This window comes from Syzygium oleosum, unplaced genomic scaffold (assembly GCF_021117445.2).
Source record: "Syzygium oleosum isolate NSW1041296 unplaced genomic scaffold, Sole_v2.1 Sole_v2.05, whole genome shotgun sequence".
Classification (NCBI taxonomy): domain Eukaryota; kingdom Viridiplantae; phylum Streptophyta; class Magnoliopsida; order Myrtales; family Myrtaceae; genus Syzygium; species Syzygium oleosum.
In genome coordinates, this window is record NW_026607489.1 from 13,473,458 (window position 1) to 13,495,993 (window position 22,536).

General features: G+C 42.2%; 3 protein-coding genes across 5 annotated transcripts; 2 read left to right on the forward strand and 1 right to left on the reverse strand.

Annotated features, from left to right (window-relative positions):
* Positions 1 to 3,513: 3,513 nt before the first annotated feature.
* On the forward strand, positions 3,514 to 7,368 carry LOC115662748 (cold-responsive protein kinase 1). Of its 2 annotated transcripts, none has more exons than XM_030584851.2 (7): positions 3,514 to 3,673; positions 4,035 to 4,189; positions 4,321 to 4,436; positions 4,548 to 4,758; positions 4,961 to 5,198; positions 5,898 to 6,048; positions 6,790 to 7,368. In XM_030584851.2, exons 2-7 carry the CDS (start codon positions 4,117 to 4,119, stop codon positions 7,165 to 7,167), a joined length of 1,167 nt encoding a protein of 388 aa, XP_030440711.1. In that variant the 5' UTR covers positions 3,514 to 3,673; positions 4,035 to 4,116; the 3' UTR covers positions 7,168 to 7,368. The 2 variants fall into 2 exon arrangements, with proteins under 2 accessions (XP_030440711.1, XP_056167877.1); XM_056311902.1 differs by having other exon boundaries at positions 3,573 to 3,678.
* Positions 7,369 to 9,134: 1,766 nt separating this feature from the next.
* LOC115661460 (CASP-like protein 2A1) lies at positions 9,135 to 10,767 on the forward strand. Its single transcript, XM_030583736.2, has 3 exons — positions 9,135 to 9,360; positions 9,934 to 10,051; positions 10,347 to 10,767. The coding sequence occupies exons 1-3, from the start codon at positions 9,170 to 9,172 to the stop codon at positions 10,617 to 10,619; spliced, it is 582 nt and encodes a 193-aa protein (XP_030439596.1). The 5' UTR covers positions 9,135 to 9,169; the 3' UTR covers positions 10,620 to 10,767.
* A 457-nt stretch (positions 10,768 to 11,224) lies between these two features.
* Positions 11,225 to 21,175, reverse strand: LOC115661459 (uncharacterized). Of its 2 annotated transcripts, none has more exons than XM_030583735.2 (8): positions 20,991 to 21,175; positions 20,217 to 20,460; positions 19,802 to 19,925; positions 17,189 to 17,538; positions 15,313 to 17,101; positions 14,639 to 14,892; positions 13,423 to 13,510; positions 11,225 to 11,668 (listed from the first exon to the last, which is right to left on the reverse strand). In XM_030583735.2, the coding sequence occupies exons 1-7, from the start codon at positions 21,068 to 21,070 to the stop codon at positions 13,439 to 13,441; spliced, it is 2,913 nt and encodes a 970-aa protein (XP_030439595.1). In that variant the 5' UTR covers positions 21,071 to 21,175; the 3' UTR covers positions 11,225 to 11,668; positions 13,423 to 13,438. The 2 variants fall into 2 exon arrangements, with proteins under 2 accessions (XP_030439595.1, XP_030439593.1); XM_030583733.2 differs by having other exon boundaries at positions 11,225 to 11,636; positions 20,991 to 21,174.
* Positions 21,176 to 22,536: the final 1,361 nt, after the last annotated feature.

The window sequence follows — 22,536 nt, forward strand, 5'->3', positions numbered from 1 at the left end:
CACACGTGATGGAAATTCAGTCGAACCGTTTCCTCACCTAGGGGCTGCTAAATTACGAAGTTGGCGCAAATTGACCGATTTTTTCCATAGATTAAGCCGTCTGTTCCCATGCCTAGAAGGATGCTCGAATGAATATCAATTTATTGGGGTCGCCGGCCTTAGCCGCACACCACCCATTACATGACAATATCGTTTCCTCGCTCTGTATTAATTCGCAGCGAGTAACATCAAGCTCGAAGGACAAAATTATTGATTCGTGCTTTGCGAGATTGATGCGACACGCGACGATCATGAATGCATGACATTTAAGCTGTCCCGATACCCTTTCACACATGGTATCCGAATTGATATCGAACGGGTTAATAATCAATCGATTTTCCAATGTAGGTGTAAGGTATGAACACGTATGGATTGGATGATCCTGGCGATGAAAGACGGGCCCCTCTTTTATCTCGTTTCTGCGTTCTTTCTTTCTCCATCTTCCCCCTCCCTTCTTGGCAGACGGGGTTGTAATCATCCGAGAGACGATTCAAGCAGCCAAATCTGGAATTTGACTTTGAGAATTCGTATAAATCATTTTCATACGAATGATGGATGATCTATTGGGAAGTCTAACCTTAGACCGATTCTCTTTCTACGGGGGGGAAAATTCTTGCAAAGCACAAGTTTCACGTTCAGATGTCTGACTCCACTTTAGAAGCGGGCATGGCATGGGGACACACGTAATCCGTATACAAGTCTGACCTCTTGTTGACCCCGATCATCAAGTTGTGTGGCCTATGAATCGCATTCTCGGTTTGGAATCTTTTCGCTGAATTCGCCGTCTCCGTCCATTCCTTCGTGGAAAAGGCAACGAGTACCAAATTTGATGACGTCGCGCTCGCGCTCGCGCTCGCACTGTGCTCATGACGGGATGTTTTCTGCTTCTATGTTGCAAGTAGATCCAAATTAACCTATTTTCATGCAATACAAATCTAGTGGAGCATATCTGACTCAACTTAGCTCGAACCAGATTCGACTCGACCCATATTGCTAAATACTTATATATTTGACATAATCTAGAAAAGTACATACCCAAATTGAGGTGAGAGCAAATAGTGAGTGAGCGCGAAACCAAATGAGAGCGAGATAATAAAGAGGGAGTCATAGAAGTGAATTGGGTCTAAATAAGTTGTGAACCCATCTAATACCCATATTATTTTGAGCTTCACTATTCTAAACCTATTTATCCCATTTAACGAATATAATTAAACCACACAACAACCTAACCCATCAAATATGAGTTAAGAAATGAATTTATGATCCATATTGATAGGTCTAGTTGTAAACATGTGTAATTTGCAACTATCGTGCTTTAATCATCTTAGACATGCCCACTCTTGGGCGTAATAGCTCGATAGCGGAGACATCCGTCATCTTTCCAGTCGATACGAGATTGCGATTTCAAGATATAATAGGCTTTCGAGTTAATTTTAGCGTGAAAGAGCGTCATCATACTATCACGCTGTTACAATAACGACGGATTCATTCTTCCGGGAATCTCGACTTTAGAGACAACTTTTAGGGTCGAGAGCTTGGTAAACCTTAAATGCTCGTCATGGCACATTTACCCTGAATTTTTTTGTGACGTTAAAAATCTCAAATTATGTCTATTGTAATATATTTACACTAATTTTTTCTCGTTACATAAAAAAAATCTCAAACTTATATCTACATGACACATTTTACCATTAGATGATTTTTCAGCCAAAACAACATAGTTTTTATTTCATTTAAGCCATGTGGAGGTCATATAAATGTTTTTTGCTTTCTGGCGTTCATGTTGATAAATATTTAGTAGTTCTTATTGATGAAATTTTAAAAGAGGATAAATATATCATATAAAAATTTGAGATAAATGTGTCACGGTCGATACAATTGATAGCTTTTGGAGGGAGGGGGAGGGGCAGAGTTTTGGCCCTAGTTTTGAAGACGAAAGTTGTACGGCTTTGACGGGATGAGTGTGACACTTTTACAATAATGGCCCCGAGGAAGACGGAAAAGGTTTAAAAGGCCGACAAAGACACGAGGAAGAAAAGTCCACGCTCAAAGCTTTGGGGTTTGGTCAAACGGCAAGCAAAATGGGAGGGGACTCCCATGTTCCCATGCAGAACCCGAAAGGACAGTAATCGTCACGTAAGCGCCTGATTATACGGAAAATGACCGAGTCCCTCCACAGTAACGAACACACGTGGCTGATCCTAAACCATGCGTCTAATTCGACAGATCCCATAAACATTCGACGCCGAGTCCTAAGCAACACGAATATCAAATTACGACAATTCAACTATGCGACGCTGCTAGTAAAAAGATTGAAGGGTAAAAATACTAATATCACAAATGAGGGGTTCGATTTTCATGATTCGTAAGAAGTAGAGCTAAAGTTAGAGAGTGAAGAGAGTTAAAGATATGACAGATAAAAAAAAAATTTCTTTTCATCCTTCATCTTCTACCTCTGGAGTGAATATGTTCAAATCACATCTACCGCATGTAATTTATTATGAATCACGGGTGCATGCACAAGCCTTAGCCTTAATTGGTTAATGGGGGGGTGTGCAAAGTATTCGATAAGCTTTCGAGCAACTCGACCTCTGTGTTAGAGCTCTTGGATTATCGGAAAAACAAAAACAACTCTTTTACTCGTAGATTCAAATCTTTTATTACCGTGTATCGAAATATTCCCCGATCCCGAGAATTACTCCTTTTTTTATAAAGTTTTTAAGCGGAGGGAGAGGAACGATTTGTCACGGCAACCCTTATCAGAACAAAGGTGTGGAACATTTGACTTTCAAGAATGTCGATCCCTAGAGGAGTTTTGAGAGTCAAGATTCCGAGGATGGCAATCCCATCACTACAATCCCAAGCATTCTTAGCATGAAAAAGCGCACTTTTCACATGGGGCTCGACTCACGGGCATATTGTACTCGAAACTTGCGACTTAATAGAAAGACGGTGAGCTCTTTCTGCTCTTTATAATTAGGGAAAATGATACAAATAATTTCTGAACTTTAACTTAACGTGAAATGTGGTCCCCGAACTTTTATTTAATCAATGTGGTCTCTGAACTTTAATCTAATATGCACTGTTTTAATGTGATCCCTCCCGAACTTGAATTCATAGAAGGACAACATTAAATATTTCCATATAGTTCGGAAACTAAATTGAACATATACCGAAAATTCAAGGATCATATTAAATAAATTAAAATTTTAGGGACCACGTTACATGTAGAGCCAAAAATAAGTGACTATTGGAGGGATGGTTTCGGTATTTCTGTTGGCTAAAGAAAGCGGCTCGGGAAATGTAATATGATAATAATAATTATATAAGTATGATCGAGTCCATGGAAAGTAGCTTTCATGGGATCAATTGGCAGGGCCATTTTTTACTCGTCGGCCGAATTAAAGGAGGAGGAGGAGAGACGACGGAAGTACACGCGTCGCCCCCGTGGACTCGGCTGGGACTGCTGCGCGTACTATAGCCTGCGGCCCTGCGCCTTCCGTCGTTGCCGTGCGCATCTTGAACTCGCTTTGACCTCCGCACGCCTCTCTCCTATCTCTCTCTCTCTCTCTCTCTCTCTCCCCGTCGCCGAGAGTGTGTCTGCGACCTGCCCGCCATCATCGTTTCGCTCGAGGTAAAGTTCCTCCGTCTCCGTCTCTCTTCTCAGTTCCCTCGCGTTGACCAGGCCTTTCGATTCGATGGGCCGTGGATAGATTCTGGGTGCGAGCGAGACATTTGCTTGTTCTCGTGGACGAGCAATCTCTGGCTCGAAATCTGGGTACGCGGCTGGATGTTGATCGTGGCCGGAAACGGGAATTCTCCGCGCTCGCCGATGACCCTTTCCGCTATGTAGCTTCTTATAGTCGTCTCATCTGTTGCCTTGCCCGGCATCTGCTATAGGAAACAATTGCTCGAGAAAATCTATCTTGTTTTGCTGGTATTCCATTTACTGGTGCATGTCTGGAATAACATTCCCAATTTGTCTTTTTGGGCAGGTACTCAAGTGAGTCCTTTCGAAGCGTTCATTGAGAGTCGAGCTTGCCGACGAGGCTCATAACTGCCGTGCCTAACGTAGTTATGAGTTGTTTTCCGTTCTTGTGCCGTGATAAGGTGGATACGCATACCGGAGATGCTTATGAAGTCGATGGAGGTAAAGCCAAGTGGGCTCTTTTCATGTAGTAATTTCGGCCAGAAGCTTGAATTTATCATGTGTGATAATCGAGATTCATTCGAGAGGTTGTGCCTAATGAAAGCGTCTAATCGTGTGCCAAAATTGGACAGAAATTTCAAATATTCCCAATGTCAAACTCTTCAACTACAAGCAGTTGAAAGCGGCGACGGATGATTTTAGTGAAGCGTATAAAATCGGAGAGGGTGGTTTCGGCTCAGTTTATAAGGTAAATACTCCATAATTGTCACTTTACTGTAGACATTTTGGGCCTCGCTCTATCAGAACGTTTTGATTTATGATTCTAGTTGTTTCATCTGGCAATTTCTTGGTTGGTCAGGGGCGACTTAAAGGTGGGAAGATTGCTGCACTAAAGGTCCTCTCCGCTGAATCAAGACAAGGAGAGAGAGAGTTCTTGACAGAGATTAATGTGATATCTGAGATTGAGCACGAAAACTTAGTCAAGCTTTATGGATGTTGCGTAGAAAGTAATCAAAGGATTTTGGTTTACAACTATCTAGAAAACAACAGCCTTGCTCAAACTCTTTTAGGTAAAATTCACCAGGTTTTGTATTGGAGTCGGTATAGTCATACTTTATTACAAAAATGCGCCGTCCCTTTTTTTTTTTCTGGGTTCTCAGTTAGCCTTTCATTGTGCAACTACCGCCACACTTTTCTGTGTTCCATATATCCTCATGTCTAGATGGTCAGTTTAGTCAAATGCTACTTGCGCTAAAAACCTTCTCACTTTAGGTGGAAATCACAGCAACATCCAGTTTAGTTGGCAAACAAGATATCGCATTTGCATTGGGGTTGGACGGGGCCTTGCTTTCCTCCACGAGCAAGTACAGCCGCCAATTATTCATAGAGATATCAAAGCTAGCAACATTCTCCTTGACAGAGATTTGACACCCAAAATTTCAGATTTTGGGCTCGCAAAGCTTATTCCGGACAACGCTACACATGTTAGCACGCGCGTCGCTGGTACATTGTGAGTTCCTTCCTTCTTTGCGTTTTTCAATTACATCATTCAGATCTATTTATTTTGTCCATTTGCACTCCTTGATATGCGATTCTGGCGCTGCACTTTAATGTCGTTAACTCTGTTTGAATCTATTATGAGCATGACACAATTTAGGTTGACAAGATTATTAGTCATACTCTTAAAGAAATACTTTACGTCACTACACAGTTTAAGACCCCCATGCCTTTCTTTGTCGGGCTATGCAACTGGAGATTCTAATGGACTGATGAGTTTAGGAATGATTACGATAATTGACCTAGCTAGCAAGAACCTATGTGCAGGACTAATAAGTGGATGAAAGTCTCCTACCAGCACCCCAGCAAGATAGAGAAGACTTGTGTAAGTAACTCATAGGTTTTATCTTGGTATGGCCAGAATCTAAATGGATTATGTTAAGTCCAATGCACCGACTGTCTTGTGTCATCGCATCAATGCTTTGAAAAGAGAAATAGCCTCGTTTAGTATGCTTAACAAGCTTGGAGCACTTCATTAACAGTACCCCAGCTTAAATTAAGCCAATCACGAACCTAAAAGTTAACTAAGAGTGCATTGTCCTTGTAGGCAGCCTTCTACATTTGTTCTCACTTAGCAGAATGTTGTAACCTCCATTTGGCTCCCCCTTCCACACTTCGGAAGCATATTGATACTTTCTTTCCTGTCCTGCAGAGGTTATTTGGCACCAGAATACGCGATTGGGGGGCGTTTGACCATTAAAGCAGATATTTACAGTTTTGGAGTCCTCCTCGTGGAGATAGTTAGTGGAAGGTGCAATACAAATACAAGACTCCCCCCTGAAGAGCAGTATCTCCTTGAAAGAGTATGTACTCTTTGAGTGTTGTCTCTTTGGAGTCATTTTAGTCTCCTTTCTAAGATAACCCTGAATTTGCTTTGAATCAAGTGAATTGCTCGTGTCCCTGAGTAGTTGGCTTTTAAATAGTTTTAAGTAGATGATAAGTTCCTCAGCAGTGTAGGGAAAAGCTCTTTCCAATATCTGGTGAGGATGTGGTGTACCGTCATTTTGAAGGATTTCGGTTAGCACGTTTCAATATGGTTGACGGTTTTAACCAAAAGTTGGGGAGAGAAGTTTTTAACCATTCTATGCGCATTTTGAAGGATTTCAGATAGCATGTTCCAAAATGGTTGAAGTTTCCAACCAAAAACTAGGAAAAAAATTATTCAACCATTCTAACTGGAATTCGTCAAAATGATGGCATGTGCATTCTCATCGGACATTTAGAAGAGCTTTCAAAAAACACTTATGTCCCCAGCTTTTTGGTCACTACAGGTACTTCCAGACAATCACTGAAAACATAAAGGTGTCCATAGGACTAACTTTCAAATGTGCTCCAGCCTCAGTCTTCCTGAGGCTGCACGTTTTTCATCGTTGATGTGGTCAATGACCCTCGGGTTCTTTTTTTCCCCCTCGTATCTCTTCCTGTTTTGTAGGATGTTCTATTGCTAGAGTGATGCTGTAACTGGTCTTTTGTATAGACAGATATTGCTCTAGTTACTTGATCGGATAAAAGAGTGTGCTTACTGTGAAAATTTGTTATTTCAGACGTGGGATCTCCATGAACGGAAGGAGCTGGTTGGATTGGTGGATACATCTTTGAATGGTCATTTTGATGCTGAGGAGGCTTGTAGATTCCTAAAGATCGGACTCCTCTGCACCCAAGACAATCCCAAGCGCCGGCCATCCATGTCAACTATAGTTAAGATGCTTACCGGCGAGATAGGTATTGATGAAAATAAAATTAGAAAGCCTGCAATGATCTCTGATTTTATGGACCTGAAAGTGCGTGGTCCTCCAAAATCGAAGAGCACTTCCTATAACTTGACCTCCAGCTCAGATAATCGAGAGAATTCTACCTTGTCATCGGGTGCCTCAACTTCTGGTACCATGACCACCTTGGCGGCAAATGACCAGAGCCTTTGATCTCGTCTCCGTGTTGTCCTGTTTACAATTTGGTTTGTAAAGTAGATTCTTGCGAAATTTTTCCCCGGATTATTGAGGTTTGTTGGCTTGTGTAAATTGTTCATGCTGCTTCGTACAACATTTGCTTTGTGCTAAGTGACATAGAGGCTTTGCCCGTGTAAATTTACCCGATTGAATTGATTCGATGGAGAATTCTGCCGTTGTCTTTGTGTCTCAATCGGCTACATCAGATTGTTCTTTTTGCTAAGATCTAACAGGAAGGCGCTTGCATCACGTTGGGTGTCTCTCGGGTGCAGCTGCACTGTCGAAGCAGTGCACAGGGATCGCGAGGTATGCAGTTCCTTTCCAAACACTTTTCCAGGGGCTCAATTCGAAGGGTTAAATTGCTGGCTTCAGTTATGCTTGGTATCCAATGATTCATACGGTCGCTTGGTACACGAGCGAGCGAGCGAGCGAGCAACTCTGTTTGCGAGTTCGGGCCCATGAGGTCTGTTGGGTTTGGGAAGGTTTCGAAATCGAAGCCCTCTGTGAAGTTCTCTGTTTCCGTCACCTAATTATCCACGGCCCAATTCCATAAAAAACCCCAAACTTTAACCTTTATCCCAATTATATCCCAAACTTTTTTTTGTCTCATAAAAAACCCCAAACTTTTGCTTTTGTCCCAAATCTACCCCGTTTACTATTCATCCAATTTTTTAATATTATTTTTTCGAATTTTTTTCTTTTTTCTTTTCTTTTCTTTTCTTTTTTTCACCCTCAACCTCCGGCCGGTCGCCGGTCCGGCGACCGGCCAGAGGCGAGGGCCGGCGAGGTCGGCCCCGCCGGCCGCTGGCGAGGCTCGGCCTCGCCGTTGCTGGGCGAGGCCGACCTCGCCGGCGGCCGGACGGGGCCGAGCCTCGCCAGATCTGGCGAGGCTCGGCCCCGCCGGCAGCTGGCGAGGTCGGCCTCGCCTCGCCTGGCGAGTCTCGGCCCCGCCGGCTGCCCGGCGAGGTCGGCCTCGCCCTGCAACGGCGAGGCTCGGCCCCGCCGGCAGCCGGCGAGGCTCGGCCTCGCCCAGCAACGGCGAGGCTCGGCCCCGCCGGCTGCCCGGCGAGGTCGGCCTCGCCCAGCAACGGCGAGGCCGAGCCTCGCCAAATCTGGCGAGGCTCGGCCCCGCCGGCCGCTGGCGAGGCTCGGCCTCGCCGTTGCTGGGCGAGGCCGACCTCGCCGGGCTGCCGGCGGGGCCGAGCCTCGCCGGCCCTCGCCTCTGGCCGGTCGCCGGACCGGCGACCGGCCGGAGGTTGAGGGTGAAAAAAAGAAAAGAAAAGAAAAGAAAAAAGAAAAAAATTCGAAAAAATAATATTAAAAAATTGGATGAATAGTAAACGGGGTAGATTTGGGACAAAAGTAAAAGTTTGGGGTTTTTTATGAGATAAAAAAAAGTTTGGGATATAATTGGGACAAAGGTTAAAGTTTGGGGTTTTTTATGGAATTGGGCCAATTATCCACGAATCACAATTTCGACCCCATCTACACGGGACCCATACCTTGACTTCCACTAATGGCTATCATCTGGGTCATTTTTTTCTATCAGAGAATTTACTTTGTTATTAACGAGTGATTCAAGAGCACTTGTTATCTCCAATGAGCCGATTGCTCTCGTATTGCAAGTATTTCAAATAAACCGTTACAAATGACCAAGTCGCACGTACTCATTCAGGTGCAGAGATGGACTAAAGATATCCTCAGAAACTTACTCGGGAAAAACGAGAAGAAGATAACGTCCCTTTTCCTCTGTCCAAAGTCGACGTAGCGGAGTACTGGATAGATAGAGAGAGGAGGGAGAGATTACTCATGCACTCGGAAATGCGTGATGGCGAGCCCTAAATTTGACATTCAATGCGATACCACCCGCCCACCAACCTATCTGATAACCATTTAATGTCCCCGCGACACTTCAGCAAACGACTTTATTAAGAGTGGGAGAGAGGGAGGCGAGAGAGAGGGAGGGAGAGAGAGTACGATGATGAAGAAGGAGAGCAGCAGCAAGAATGGAGGAGAGAATGGAGAAGGGAACGAGAGGGTGCGAACGGCGGAGACGTTGATGAGGGTGGTGCCGATGGGTCTGTGCCTGACGGCTCTGGTGGTGATGCTCCGGAATTCCGAGTCCAACGACTACGGCTCCCTCTCCTACTCCGACCTTGGCGCTTTCAGGTCCCTCTTTTCTTTTCTCACCCACCTCACTCACGCCTCAGATAGAAGTCGGACTCGTGGGATGAAATCAAACCGGTCTCATTTCCATTGTAATTTGTATAGAGTACATCGTTAGCTAGCTCACTAAGCATTTTTGTGGTTTTTACATGTAGTACGGGACTTGCGTTCTTGCTTTTTTCTGTTTGATAATTCTTGCGCATGACATGCATGGATTGCCATTTGAACGAGCAAAGGAGAGATTTTCCTTTATCCCCGTCCATATGCTCTTCTTCTGTTTAGGGTCACGAGGGCAAAAAAAGTGGGTACCTGGTATGCCATAGATTTTGTTCTCCACATTTTTACGGTCAGCCCATGCAAAGCTTGGGATGAAAAGGGTCAACTTTCCGACTTCTTCAAGGAAGGGTAAAGAGATTGCTACCGTGACTGATATTGGAAGTAGTAAACGTAGAGTCAAGCACCACCAACATTTGTGGAACTTTCTGAAAGCAACTTGTTTGTAGTGCAAGTTCTTGTGTCGATATTGAAGAATTGGTGTTTGATGGAAGTGTTGTGTTGTGTCGTATCGTGTTGTAGATACTTGGTGCATGTGAATGGCATATGTGCGGGGTATTCGCTGCTCTCAGCTGTTATAGCGGCCATGCCTCGCCCTCCAACCATGTCCAGAGCTTGGACATTCTTCGTCCTTGACCAGGTATTTCATTCGTGTCTCCGAATCATAATTCCATAACAACAATAAAAAACCAAAGCAATTTTCAACCTCACCATAACATGTATTGAAGAATTTCACGAGAGCTCATAGGTGGGTAATCTTTATATATGATGCAACAAAGAAAATCTTCTGTCAAGTACATAACACTAACATTCGATGTCCGAAATGATGATTCGATCTCCTAGATTCTCTTTCCATGTATGTGCAAAAACTGTTTTCTCCATTTTTTGCTAACAAAAAAGAAATTGTACTGTATCTAACGAAGTTTGAAATATAGGTCCTCACTTACGCAATACTGGCTGCGGGAGCTGTGTCGACGGAGGTACTGTACCTGGCATACAAGGGGGATGCGGCAATCACGTGGAGCTCTGCGTGCGGGTCGTTCGGAGGGTTCTGCCACAAGGCGACGGCATCTGTGGCCATCACCTTGGCAGCAGCTGCTTGTTACGCGGTGCTTTCGCTCATGTCTTCGTACAGGCTCTTCAGCAGATTTGATGCCCCGGTTCCTTGCACCAGCAAGGGCATTGAAATCCCAGCCTTCCAAGGGTGAAAGTAGAACCTTCTGTGTGTGAGTTCCTCGTTGAGGGGTTGGGTTTCTTGGCAGTTGCTTAATAAACAAAGCAACAAAGCTAGTATGTCACGGTATAGCGTCTCAATGTGGCATTTGGAATCCAATTAAGACAAGTCCATGTTCGTCCTCTTTTTCCCCTTTTCTGCTAAATAACCGTGTTTTGATGGAGAAGAACTTACATCTCACGAGCTGATTTCCCCACTCAAAAGCGACACGAGCATGCGAATAAATCATAAATTCACTCTTACAAGGTTCCCACTTTTCCGTCTACAACCATACGGCTCGGATGCTAGGTCAGAGGGTCTGAGGTTAATCCACATTAAGAATTGAAGAAGAGAAGATTTTATTAGAAAGAATTCCGAGAACAGCTATGTAATAGCATTAATGCATGACTACATCCCCGGTAATCAAGGACGTCATTGGATTGATGGACCGAGCAAGAATCTTGTTAAAGATCAACGCATGCCAAATCTCTTGAAATAGACATCTACTCAGAATGGAATGGAGCACCAATCACAATGACTCCACCATTCAATTTTAAAAACAATAAAGAATGAATTCAAGCTTCGAGCACGAACTTAATCGATCGGTAACTATATGTATATATTTCTCCCGGTAGCAAAAATCCTGTGACAACAGGTTTCACGAGCATCAGTCTGTACTCTGTCGTCCGGAAGCAACCAGACCTAACTCATAAGAAAGGCTAATCAAATAACAGTGTTGGACCATGGAAGGATTAAAAAGAAGAGCAATGAACAGAGTCTCAACTTCTTAAATCTAGATTACAATAGTCCGCAGTTGAAATGTATCCAAATAAATAATATTTGCTGCCCCAAAAATAGAAATGCTTAAATCAGTCTTCGCAAAAGATGCACTGTTATTCTTCAAAATCTTGTTCATTTTGCATCGATGGATTATTAATATAGATAAACCTTCCAAGGTAGACAATCAGCCCTCTCTGCAGCTTTGCTTGCAACTCCATGCCAGTAGCACTACCTATAAAACTTTGATAGTTCAAGCAATGATCTCTCCATGTGGGGAGAGAAATAAAGCCAACAAATAGATATGACAACACATAAATGGTCCAAATTATGGAGAGATTACAACCGCATCAAACTTTGTCTGATGAAAAAGAGTTCAGCAAGGGAGTGCAAAATTAAAATTCCTATCTCAGGATATGCTGCACACTGACATTATCGCGACAAGTTTTTCCCCTATGTTAAAGTATTCAAGTAATAGACGATTCCTGACGACGTGCGCTTTTAGAGCATTAGGTAGTGATCCCAAAGTTTCTAGGTGGTATCATAGCACGAAATCTTGAGTTCAAACCTTTCGAAACCCCTTAAATGTCTCCCTAAGTATAATTAATTCCCATGCTTCAATTAACCAAAGATCAGCCTATGTGTGAGAGGAAGTGCTAGAGTATTTAAATGTCAAACCATGTCCCACAAACAACTTAAGTTCATGAATCAGTTGGTAGTGGTCTCACAACCTTTTTCTATTTTTATAAATGATTATTTACAGAGAGAGTGACAAAGAGGTCAATTGCTACAACCTATTGCATCAATTAATTGAAAATTCTCAGGACTCTACCCATCAGTGATCACCATTGAAGAGAGTAACTTAGAGGTTTAAAATGATAAAGTGGAATGAGCTTGGGATGGAACAAGTCGGTTGATGGAAGAGAATGAAATGAGATTAGTATTCCAATCCTCAGAATATCAATTTCTCGTCTTGTCTCAGTAAATATGTGAGAATGTTAATTTGTATTTCAAAAGTATTAAGCAAGAAAAATGAAAGTACCCTTTTTGAGCAAATTCTTGGTTTTTTGTGCTGCAATACAATTAATATTTGTTATCATAGAGGAGGAAATATTCCTTCAACCAGAAAGGGCCACCTAAAGAAAATTGCGCTAAATGCAAAAAAGGGAATCGAAGCCGGAATCAAGTCTTCGTTCCAGCCAATTCCCTGCAACTAAGTGATTCCTTAAGACTGTCAAATGCAGAATCAGTACTCCACACAAAATCCTCATATGCACTCATACTCTTAAGAGCAGAAACAAGGCTTGGTCTAATGACAAAATCAGTAAAGAGTAATTTGCTGCGCCTTCCTGAAATCACCACAAATCATGTGGCATTATTTATAAAGCTTCTAAAGAAGGCCAACAGATATATTGGCATTTCCCAGGCTTGATCCTCTGTATGAAAAACATGATTCAAAAGAAAAGTTTACACATATTTTAGTATCAAGCAATCAGAATCTCCATGTCTAGACTCATTAAATGGTAAAGTTGAGTTCACTGAAGATCATCAACTGTTGGACCTAAAATCACTATAAGATTAGTATAGTGCTGTTTCAATTGCTATTTGAAGAAAACTTGACCATTATTCATAGGGAAAGAAAATAGAAGTAAACATACATAAGGAAGTTACAAACACTAAAAGACTAAATTAGAAAGTCTGTATTCTGGATAACAGGAAATGAGGCGTATAGATAGCCATCAAAAGATGAGAACAATAAAGAGAGATAATAAACAGGGAGACCCCGTAAAAACCATCACATAGGGCAATCTTTTCAGATTAATTGAGATCCAGCATATGCTAGATGGCAAAAGAAGGCAGATCCGAACTGGCAGTATGAACTGGGTATTGTAACCGTTTCTTTTAGAAAACCATGTGATAAAGAAAAGGTGACTTTGGATAGTCAAAGTATAATAAATTTGACAAGACCACATTTAGTTTACATTGAAAGTGCAGAGACTGTCGACTGTATAAAGTGTTACCTGCACTACCAGATCTTTAGTGGGGCCCACGACTTTTGCTGAAGGAGTGGCAAGCCAAGAGAGTTCGACTGGGAGTTAGGTGCTCATCCTGCAAACATGTAATACAAGATCACCAGATTAAACAAAGATGACTTCGCAATCAGAAAGAGAGAAAATTACACGATAAACTAACATTCCAGATCCTGAAAGATCAACGTGTTTGGTAGCAATAACAGCTATCATCCCACATGTACTTTTATAATGCTTACTAATAGTTATAATATGACCCTCCTATCTAAAGAATATGGAATGGCTATCACAACTTCCAAGCTGTTCCCAAAGTGCCCCTTCCTTTTTCCTTACACACTGGACCAATAGTCGGTTAATATTAATTACAATCATCACCTGCACAAGGAATCTAATTATAGTATTTGTTAATGTTAATGGTAATTGTTATTCAAATACTAATACAATACTCTGATAATATATTGGAATATTTACAGATAATCAAATTACGAATAATGTATTAAATGAAAAAAAGCCTTTTTGCTTATATGAATATATATTATAATATATGATTGACATAATATTACTCGTCAAACAATGAGGATAATTTTTTATTAGTTAGTTGATTATTGGGTATGATTATACAAATTTCACAAAATTTTTGGTAAGACAACATTTCAAACATTATGCATGATATAATAATTGCATGTTATATAAAAATCCACATGATTATTAATTACTTAACATAGTATTATACATTATTATATAACTAATCATCAATTAACACTATCGTTTATTTATAATAATAAAAAATAAGTTATCTCGTCAATTACTATATTACTTATAATTACAAAATATTTAATGTGTTAGGGCATAAAGGCATTTTGGACATTTAATCTCCATTCATTTATTACAGCTCCAAGCTAAACAAAGTAATAGCTATTCCATTACATAAGCCCGAAAGTGTAAGAGTTATTATAATTACAAGCTTAACCATTACTATTGTAACCAAACGTGCAGCAAAGACCTACAATTGATCACCAATGTCACCATTATCTGGAAATTCCGTGCGCTATCTACCACTAACTAAAGCACTTCAATACATACCCCTTTACCCATTAAACTAAATCAATAGGATAGCCCTGAAGTATCAGAAAATTCCAAAACCAGAAGAGGCAAAAAAAAAGACGCAAGCAGCTACATGAGTAAAAATAATACAAATCCAATCAACCTTGTGCCGAGATGCAGCTGACTCAGATTCCACAGTTTGGATTGGGACTTGGCCAAGCGATTGGAATGCATCAAGTGCATCTAGGGTCAGCTGCCAACCACAAAGAGCTGTAGCAATTGCAGAAGAACTGGAACCCTCACTTGTGCTTCCAGCGGCAGCAACATTTCCATTTACCCATGGGCAGAAAGTATTATGATGCTTAATTGGATCAAATTCAACACTGCCTTCATAATTACTCTCTGCAACAGGTACCCCTGAAACCCAAAGAGCAGAAAAGGAAATGATAAGCAAAACGGGAAATGTTGAATTACAAAAGAAAAAAATCTGCCTCCAACCCTGCCTGCTCCCTACGTGGCTAACTATGATTGGCTGTCGTACAGGCGAATTTAGATGCATGCATAAATTAGGACTATATGCAAGTATGAATGGGCCTATAAAAAATTTGCCGCTTAAGAGGCAAGAGCTATATTGGAGGCGAACACATTAAGTGTGAAATGAAAAGCAAAAAGGACATGGATAACTTGGAGTGTCATGTTTGTCAAAGCATTCTCAAATGCTTTGACAAACAGTTGAGACAAGATAATTTTGTCGCACTAACTTCACAGCTGTTCCCAGTCAACAAAGTAAAACTGTAGTACCCAATAGGCAGGAATTCCATGTCCATAAATCTTAACCCATACCATTTCCTGCCACAAAAGCAGACTCAAGGTAAGCACCATCATTTGCGGGAGAAGACTGGCCTCCTTGCATTACTTCATCCTTTGATGCTTCATATCCAGAACACATGATTGCATTACAGGAAAGGGATGGATGAGCGATATTTTCTTGTGCTAACATATCCATGCTAGCCGTCTTATCCCCACTTTGAACAGATTCCGCCTTAGCTGAACCAACAATTTTCGACCCACTGTCTGCCCTTCCCACTGAGCGGGACACCACATCTTGGCTATCCCCATGAGGGTCCTCTCGATCCATATCTTCAGGAATAAAATTATCTGTATGCCCGTGATCTGGAGCAAATTCCCCCGTCTGTCCCTGATTTTCTATAACTTCAGCCACTGGTTCTGCATCTCCAACAACACTATCACACCTGTGAACAGATGCATCAGTACCATGAATTTCTGCCTCATAGCTGGCACCCATTCCAACACTTCCTCCACTTATACCGAAACTAATCCCATCCCTGGCATGCGCCGTCATAGTTTCTGTGTTCACCACTTCCTCGCCATCATTTGTGCTGCTGACTCCTGCTTCTCCTTCAACTCTTGCAACAGCTGGTTGGAAGCAAGTACTCTGCTGTGCCTGATTGCTGTAGTTAAATTCTGATACGTCATTTAAGTCCGGATTCATGAATGTAGATGCTGAGGGAAAATTGACATCATCAACATCAACTGGATGATTTTCAACGCTTTCTAGTGAATCATTGTCAGCACTATGACACTCTATGTCCATAGCAATAACAGAGGACACATGAGTTGAATCTCTAGTTGATGGAAAAGCAATGACATGATCATTCATTTGGTCAAATTGATCAACTCTATTTGCATCTGTTTCTAAGTCATAAACCAGGGGATGGCTAGGACCAGCCTCAGATGAATCTCTGCGATATGAGAAACGATATGTTTCAAAGGCATCAGATTCTCGAATGCGCTTCGAAGGGCCAGCTGAATACTGCTTGCTGTCATTTACTTCATCACCATCACGATCAATAACAGTACCTTCAACACTGTCCGCCTGGTGTACCCTTAAATGTGGCCGGTCAACTGTACTTCCACCTTCATCTGCACTTCGTTTGCGAGTTCCTGGGCCCCTTGATTCAAATGAAGCTGCACGATCACCAACCTCACTCCCAGAAGGCTGACCAATTTTTAAATCTCCTCCCATATCAGCATCCTGGTATGGTTCCGACATCATCATCATGTTGTTCACTGGCGTTGAGGTTAACCCACCACCCATCGTCAAATTCAGATCTACACTTGCATGTGCCATTAATTTTCTTTTACCGGTCGTTGCAGCCTCATCATGGTCATCAAGCCGCTCTTTCTCTGCTCCATCAGTTCCAATCCACCCACTAATTCCACTGGCAGCACTTGCTCCTCGCGTCAATGTCATTTTCTTGCTGGTTTCAGGAATATCGATGCAATTGTTGATTACACGAGCTGGACGAGAAACAGTCAAAAAGTCCCAGATTCTGACCGTGGCACCACATAAGCTACAGTCCAGCAAAGGTGACCTCGACTCACATTTAAAATCCGTGCCAGGCACTTCACTGTTCCCATAGTTTTTATTAGCTGAAGTTGAGAAAGCCCTCTTGCTCAGAGAAGGATCTTTTAAACGGCCCTGGACTTTGACAGGACCAGAGGAGTATCCATTACGAGCTGACTGAGCAGAATGTTCTTCACAATCTTGAATATCCGGAAGCCATCTTGATTCCCATCCACAGAGACTTATAAGCTTCTGTGCCTATTGAACAGAACAGTAGCATTAGATGATTATAAACAAATAGAAGGAATTGTAAAATCTATCAATAATACTTCAAGCATTTCTTACACGAAAGTATGCGCTAATGTTCTCGTCTTTGAAGGAAGGCTCCATTCCATAGACATATTCAGATTTGTAGCCCAATTCTCCAGCTACATAAGTCTGTGAATGAGCCAGGAAACGGTCAATTTGGGATCCTCGAGAAAGCTGCATCTGCTCGACAACTGTCGCAGATACAACTGGTAGGGCTGAAAACTGCAAGAGGCCATCACAACGATCTTTATAACCACCAATGAGTGCAGACGGAGGAGTAGGAGGGAACTGCGCCAAGCTTTCCGGACAGCTGTTTCCTCTCCAAGGACAAGATGCTTTATGTCCTCCATCAAGCTGCTTAGCAAAGTCTTCCCCAGAGCTACCAGCTTCATGAAGAATACATGACGAATGAAGATCACAACACCAGGAAATATGCAGACTAATGTGATGGTTACAATATCCACTTAATACTTGTCCAAGTCTTCAATTTAACTACTCAGCAGACAAACTAAAAGAGCCAAATCCAGACCATCCAGATATACTCTCCATACCATTGGTGAGGCATTAAGGTTTAATAAATGGCTTCTCTTTTACCTGTCAAAAAACCAAGTGGCTAGTATCGGTCATGCCTGGTGTCAATTGCTGAAGTACCTTGAGGATATGTTCGGTAGGAAGGAAGGGAATAGAGTTTTGAATGGAATAGAAACTCACTGGATTTTTTCCTTTATATTTTTTTACCTTTAAAATAATTGCATAAATTCAAGAGTTAGCTAGCCATCACTCCCATCTCTACTTCATCACCAACCAACACCATAAATGCCAGCCTTGCCTCTTTCCCATCGATTTTGAGTTCATTTTTCTTCCCAAATGCCTCAAAATAATGGTAGTGTCACCTAGATCATCTTCTCGGTGCACTCACATGAGAGAGAGAGAGAGCATCTCAATGTATGATAAGATGAGAAACTATGAAAACTTTGCACACAGAGAGAGGTTTTGACATTACCAAATAATTAATAGTAGAAAAAGGACTAAAGGTGGAAGATATGAATGCTTGTATTATCATGTTTGAAGACCATATAGGGACTCAATATTCCAGTGCCTAGGCAATGGAATAACGATTCCATACATAACAAGAATCGGGATTCCATCGGAATTGGGATCCCACCCACAAAATTTGCTCCAAAGGCTTGAAAAGGATTAGATGAAGGAATGACATCTTCGTTTCTGGCCAATTCCAGTCCACCAAACATACCGCAACAGTGTTTTCAGCCTTCTGGCAACTTTGGTTTTGCAAGAATTTCCTTTCATGACCCAGTGAACAGATCTTCAAGATGGATAGCCTTTCAGTCATATGTCATCACTCCCTCAACGTCCCTTACTGACCACTCCTAAATGCTCACTAAACAGTGAACCCAATTACTAAATTACAATCACTTATAAGTACTTATTAAATGGTACTCAAAACTTACTTGCCCGCCTTAATTTATTTGTAATATGTATGCTTTAGAGATTATATCTCTCCACTTGTTTAGACCGAAAGCACACTGAAGTGAGAGCCCAATTCACCATGGATTATCACTTACTTTGCCATTTCAATTTTGTGTACGTGATACATATCCAGCACTCTCAGCCTGAAGTGTCCCAACTATCTTTAGAAACCAGGGTGAGTTTGGTAGTTTTGAATTACTAGTTCTTTGACTGAAAGTTTTGGTTTTGTACAACGATTTTGAACCTCTGTGAGCTCAAATCTTGCTTTTGAAAACCCAAAGTCCAAGCAGCTGCCCAGCTACTTCCACTCAAAGTTCGAAGCTGCTTTGCAAAGGTTTCTCAAACTCATCTTTAAAGGCCTAGTCCGCTCCACACATTCAAAAGACAGACCTCGATCACCTCCCTGCTTAATGTACTCATGAAGACCAACTCCCCAGATATAAATTCAATCATGAAAAAATCTCAATAAACTTGTTACGGCCTGGTCTAACTCACTATATCATCTGTAACGGCCCAACCAAATTCAAGTGGGCGAAGCTCCCAAAAGGAATATCCAACAATCTCTCTATCAATCAATGTGGGACTTACGGTGTCATAAAACATTAAAACATTGCTATGTTGTGGCATACTTTGTTGGACAAGGTGAAGTTCATGGTTAACCCAATTTGACCAGTCTCGAAGAATGTACATAATCTGGATTTATCTAAAGCGGTTCAACTACTTATTTATGCCATACAAAAAGCTCTTCTGGCTTACATCAGCTCAAATACTTTAATCACTCGTCTTGCATCAAGAGGTAAAGGCTTTGAGTCTCTAATCCACATCCCATGGACCTCCTCGAGTAAGTCAATCAAGCAGAACAATATTGACTTTACTTATCAAGTATCATACTCATTCCTCTTCCTCAAAATATAAGCACTTCTCACTCTGGTTACATCATTTTAAGGACAATCAGGTCACATTCAGGAACATGCTAACATATATAGCCAATATCCTGCTAAAAAATCCATATCACGCTCCCAAGCATTCAAGAGGAAACCTAAAACTAAGAACTCGCGCTTTCAAACAATCTGCTATCAGCTTTTTAGTAGCTAGGGCACAAAAAGTACAAGAATTTCCACGATATGAAGAAATGATGAGCTAGATCAATAAAAAAGTTACCTCCAGAATGCACCACAAAAGCTGATGGATCATAGTTCAAGCTTGCACCACATGATTCACACTCAATAGTGTCCAAACCAATGCTAATCCACCCTCTTCGTGCACAAGCCAAGGAGCTGGCATCCTGCAGAAGAATTGCGACACACTCTTGCTTTCTCGGTTTTTAAAATACAACAGAATCTAAACTGATAACCGAGCAATTCAAGCAGTTCCAAACCATGCATATGTCAAAATACAAAGCGTACTATAGCCTTACTAGTACTGGTACTTGTTAATGACCTTAATGGGAGCAAAGTGACCCAAGCAACACCCAGCAGTTGCACATATCAAGCAAAGAAAAAAAAATGAAAACACAAGAGCAGACTTGACCGCGATATGCAAAAACTTCTGTACTTCAAAGTTGACAGATTATAACCTTGGGTTTTCCAAACCAGTTTGAAGGATTAAATGTAGCAAGGCGCCTGAGCAGATCCCCTCTCTCCCAAGGTCTACACGATGCTTGTGATGATCCAAGCGCAGAGCCAGCACCAGTTGTGCTAAGGGATGCCTTCGGGGGATGCCAACCAGCAAAAGATTGGGAACCGGCCTTAGAAGTCTGACCCATCCACTCCACACTGCCAGCATTTGCTGGAATAGCAGGCGATGACGCCCCGGCGGAACTGATAAAAGTCAGATTGTCAGCAGCAGGCAAAAACCCGACAACCACAGAAGCAGAATTACTAGCTGAAAAAGCACGAATGGCTTCGGTGAAGCATTCCGCTGAACACCCAACACTCCCCAATTCCACGACATTGTGCTGGATAGAGTTTTAGGCAAAAACACAACAAACAATTAGATACCCTCGTTTGGTCCCAAACCCACCAAAACCCAAAACACGAGCTCTCTAGTCCTCATACAGACCAATCCCTCCACTCACACTCTAGTCACCAAGCACGAACACCCGAGCCGACCAATGCCACTCGATGCTACGACGAGGAACAAGAAACAGCGGGAACCCTAGCGAGAAATCGCCGCGAATTCGGCATCACACTGGCGCGACTTCTCGCGGGAGGGAAATCGAAATCTCGCGGGCGCGCGGCATTCGGATACAGCGGACGAAAGAACTGATCTACCCATCAATTGGCGTAGAGAAACGGGAAAAGCCGAACGAGGGAGCTGGTGCGCTCGGCGGAGGACAAGGGAAGGTTACCTAGCGGCAGGAGAAGATCTGGCGAGAGCGAACGCGTCGTTGTTGTTGGTGCCGCCCGAGCTTATGTCCTCGTCCTTCATCTCCTCCTCGACCTCTGCGAATTCCTCCTTCTTCTTCTCCTTCCTCTTCCCCCTTCGTCTCCTTCCGCTCCGTCTTCCAACTTCTTCTTCGCCTGCTCTCTCTCTCTCTCTATCTCTCAGGGTCTCGCGGGCGTTTTTAAGCTGAATGTGGTTCAAGCTCGGTTATTTTTTCAGGACCGTACTCTTCCAACCGCGGGCGTCGGGCATGCTTTTACCGAACTGCCCCTGTAATTTTTACCTTGATTTACTTGGGCTGAGCTTTGGTTGAATTCCCGGAAACTTTCAAATAAAGGCATGGGGATATTTTCTCGAAAAGGAGTTCAAAATGGATATTCTATGAAATGACCACTTATTTTCAAATAAGGACTCAAACTCGCTCTCGATTAAAGTGAGATAATTTTCGTGACAATTTTTCTTGCAATTTTCGTGCAGAGGATTTTAGACACGATTGATTCTACGGGAGAGGAAAATGAATCAAGCAGATTGTGTTATTCATCAAACGCCCTCGACCTCACCATTGATGCCACCGCCCTCAACAGCAACTCCGGCACCTTCGTCGTCGGATAAAGGTCGACCCAAGCCCTAAATCAAGCGCGAGCGAGGCAGAGATCTTGAGGATTTGTGAAAATATCGATCAGTCTCGTCAATTCGTTTTTGTGCTCTTGTTAGTCTTGTTAAAGGGCGGCGGGGGACAAGGTCGAGGGCGTTTGAGGGGGGTTAGGTCTCGAGAGAATACAAGCAATCGCGGACCCTGTGAATATCAAGACGAAGGATGTAGGGGTAAGCAGTTCCAGATTCCACCCGAAACATGGAATCTACTTGTTAAAATATGTTCCTCATTTTTTGGGAAACTCGAACTTACTCTGTATACTTTGGAACCTGAAACCTATCATGTCGCAAGTTCCAAAGTCAATTCCAAGGTATATCCCAATTCCACCCATAATATTAATTGAACGATTACAATGAATTATCACATTTAATGACCACCACTTGCTACTACAATTCACCGACCACAACTTATATCTAAATACACGAACAATATAAAACATTAACAATCCAAAAATCTCAGTTATAGATGGAAGCCTAGACTAATAGTTCCAGATGATATACTCACCATCGGACACTATGAAATACCGCAAAATTATGCAAAGACATAGATCAAGAATAGCGCAAAAACTTGTTCCAGGTTCACCTACACAGAACCTGAAATCTACCCGTCGAAATAGGTTTCTTAATTTTTGAAATCTGGAATTTGCTGTGCATACCCTGAAACTTGGAACAAGACAAGTTCCCACTGATCCGATTCTTCAGTTTTAAGTTTTACCCTAGAACCATGCTCACCTCTAGAAAGATGTGTCTTCCACCTTGAACAACTAGCTAAATGAAGACTTAGCCATGGGCTAGAGGAAGATTCCCAACTTCTTTAAACTGTATCTCTTGAAAATCAACTAACTATAAAGATGTGG

What these genes read in the sequence shown, in the direction of transcription:
- LOC115661459 (XM_030583735.2), bottom strand. Translation starts at nt 21,070, where the DNA reads ATGAAGGACGAGGACATAAGCTCGGGCGGCACCAACAACAACGACGCG. An exon ending in TTTTGTGGTGCATTCTGGAG is followed by an intron (nt 17,539 to 19,801) that starts GTAACTTTTTTA and finishes TTCTTCATGAAG; the next exon opens with CTGGTAGCTCTGGGGAAGAC. An exon ending in ACATTAGCGCATACTTTCGT is followed by an intron (nt 17,102 to 17,188) that starts GTAAGAAATGCT and finishes TCTGTTCAATAG; the next exon opens with GCACAGAAGCTTATAAGTCT.
- LOC115662748 (XM_030584851.2), top strand. Translation starts at nt 4,117, where the DNA reads ATGAGTTGTTTTCCGTTCTTGTGCCGTGATAAGGTGGATACGCATACC. An exon ending in TGCTTATGAAGTCGATGGAG is followed by an intron (nt 4,190 to 4,320) that starts GTAAAGCCAAGT and finishes AAAATTGGACAG; the next exon opens with AAATTTCAAATATTCCCAAT. An exon ending in AGCAGTATCTCCTTGAAAGA is followed by an intron (nt 6,049 to 6,789) that starts GTATGTACTCTT and finishes TTGTTATTTCAG; the next exon opens with ACGTGGGATCTCCATGAACG.
- LOC115661460 (XM_030583736.2), top strand. Translation starts at nt 9,170, where the DNA reads ATGATGAAGAAGGAGAGCAGCAGCAAGAATGGAGGAGAGAATGGAGAA. An exon ending in TCCGACCTTGGCGCTTTCAG is followed by an intron (nt 9,361 to 9,933) that starts GTCCCTCTTTTC and finishes ATCGTGTTGTAG; the next exon opens with ATACTTGGTGCATGTGAATG. An exon ending in CATTCTTCGTCCTTGACCAG is followed by an intron (nt 10,052 to 10,346) that starts GTATTTCATTCG and finishes TTTGAAATATAG; the next exon opens with GTCCTCACTTACGCAATACT.